The following is a 2,177-nucleotide window of genomic DNA, read 5'->3' as shown; positions in this document are numbered from 1 at the left end:
GGTCGGGCGGAGAGGCTGCAGCCAAAGGTAATGCCCGGGCAGGGGCATGGGGGGCACTGGGGACACCACTGTGTCTAACACTGCCTCCACTCCCCACCCCAGCTGATCAAGTCCCTGAAGAAGGCGATCGAGCCGGCTGTCAGCGACATCACCATAGACTGGTATGTCCCTGACAGCATGGAGGCTCTGCTCTCGCCCACTGAGCTGCCGGCCCTCTACCCCGGTGACCGCCTTGTCAGCTACTGTGTCCTCTACAGCATCGCCCGCTTTGGTGACAGGCGCTCACTGGTATGACCGGCACTGGCCTGGGGAGGACGGCGTGGTCCCAGTGCTGGGGGGCTGATTCTGGTGTCCTCTCTCTCCTAGGGCCAGGAAGGGGCTCACCAGGGCTCCCGGGGCTCAGGCTCTCTTTCCCAGCAGGAAGTGCCCAGTCCTAGGGAGAGCCGCCAGCCACCCCAGAGCAACCCAGGAGCTGGGGATGCCTCCCTGGAGGTTTTTGCTGGAAGTACAGAGGTGTCAGAGCGGAGTGAGTGGGGTCCAGAGCTGGGATGGGGGGCAGTCGTGGGAGCCATGGGCTGACAGGGTGTGTGCTCACCGGGCAGGTATTGATCTTGTTTCTGGGGGAGACATCTGGAAGCGGATTTACCAGCCCTCCTACATCCAGGAGCAGTATGTCCTGACACACTGTTCCGTCAGCACCGACCGCAGTCAGGGGCTGCTCTCCCACAGCTCCACCAGCAGCGAGTCCACTGGCTCCCGGGATGTGGCCCCCGAAAGTGGCTCGTCAGCCCCTGGTACTGATGTCACCTCCCAGCAGGGCCAGAAGAGCCTGTCCCTCTGTGAGTCCTCCACCAAATCTGCCCCGCTGCCCTCTGCCCCAGCTGGCACCAAGGTAAGGATGCCAATGGGGTGCAGGAGCTCATGGTGTGGGGATTGTTCGTGGCTTAGCTGAGGTCTTGCTGCCCTGTTGTGCCCAGGCAACTGCCCACTGGGCTGGGAAATGGAGTGCTGTAGCCTGGATTTTAAGCACGGATCGGCAATGGATGCCATCGGGATGTTCCTTGAGTGGTTTTGCCCTATTGAAGCAGGACAGCTGGGGATCAAGCAGCTGGTCCCTCAGTGTCCCTGGCCAGCAGGCAGCTGGGTGTCTAACAGACACTGAGCCAGCTCAGTGACTCCTTGATGCTGCAGAAACCAAATGAAAATAGCTGGGCTGGCATCACGTAACAAATTTGTCGAGCCAGAGAGGAACGGCTGGCTGGCTGGGCCCCTGCCTGGCTCCTTCAGCCCTCAGTCAATGCTGCCAGATGCTTTATTAGTGATGGGCCACATCCCTGCTGCTTCATACCTGGGTTTAAAACCCAGCTGGGTCACTGGGATGGGGAAAGGCAGCTGCCCTGGTGACGACGCCCCAAGGCTGGGTGAGGCCTGCTGTCACCCAGCACCAGGACACACTCCTTCCCGATGGCACGGCTTAGGTAACCCACTCCTGTCGCACAGCAGCGCAGCTGGTGATCTTTGCTGCTGAAATGTCAAGCGTAAGTGATTTCCCTGCAGAGTAAATGATCCCCCCAGTTCCCTGCTGCCGAGGCGAGAGGTGGCATGGGTGCCACTGCCCTGACATAGCTTTTAGGGGAAGCATCTCAATGCAGGGACATCACTCTGCACTGGGGAATGCATCCTGCTGTAACATCATCCAGCTTGAGTATCCTAGTTAACCCTGCTTCCTGCACACACACAAATCCCTGGCAACTCCAGCGTCAGCCTGAGTCAGTCCCCAGGGATGTTTGCAAACTCCTGTGTGGGTGCTTCCCATGTCTGCGGTGCCAGGCGAGCATCCCTGGGAGGCAGCTGGTGCCAGCCTGCAGAGCACTGGGGCTGACAGCAGCCCAGGCTCCAGCCAGCAGCCGGGGAGGCGCAGGTGCCCCATCGCAGCTCAGTGCAGTCTGGGCTCCGTGCTGGGCTTGCCAACAGCCTTGTCCCCACCGCAGGTGACGGTGGCCCTGAGCACGGAGGAGCTGGCGCGGCAGAAGAAGGTGCTGGCACGTGCTGCCCTGGCTGGGCGCAGCTTTTCCACACCACACGGGGAGCTGGATGCCCATCGGCTCTGCCAGGCCCTGGAAAAGGTGTCTCAGAAGAGGAACCAGTCCCTGGAGGGGCGGCTGGATGAGCTGGGA

General features: G+C 61.2%; 1 protein-coding gene across 1 annotated transcript in view; it reads left to right on the top strand.

The window, feature by feature from the left end:
* VWA5B2 (von Willebrand factor A domain containing 5B2) overlaps window positions 1–2,177 on the top strand; it is a 16,682-nt gene that overhangs the window by 11,342 nt on the left and 3,163 nt on the right. Inside the window, 5 exon segments of the mRNA XM_017726835.1 lie at window positions 13–27; window positions 103–288; window positions 367–526; window positions 603–892; window positions 1,992–2,177. Coding sequence (XP_017582324.1) covers window positions 13–27; window positions 103–288; window positions 367–526; window positions 603–892; window positions 1,992–2,177 — 837 coding nt within the window.

This window comes from Corvus brachyrhynchos, unplaced genomic scaffold (assembly GCF_000691975.1).
Source record: "Corvus brachyrhynchos isolate BGI_N302 unplaced genomic scaffold, ASM69197v1 scaffold162, whole genome shotgun sequence".
NCBI classification, from domain to species: Eukaryota; Metazoa; Chordata; class Aves; order Passeriformes; family Corvidae; genus Corvus; species Corvus brachyrhynchos.
This window is presented reverse-complemented; position numbering and strand designations above follow the sequence as displayed.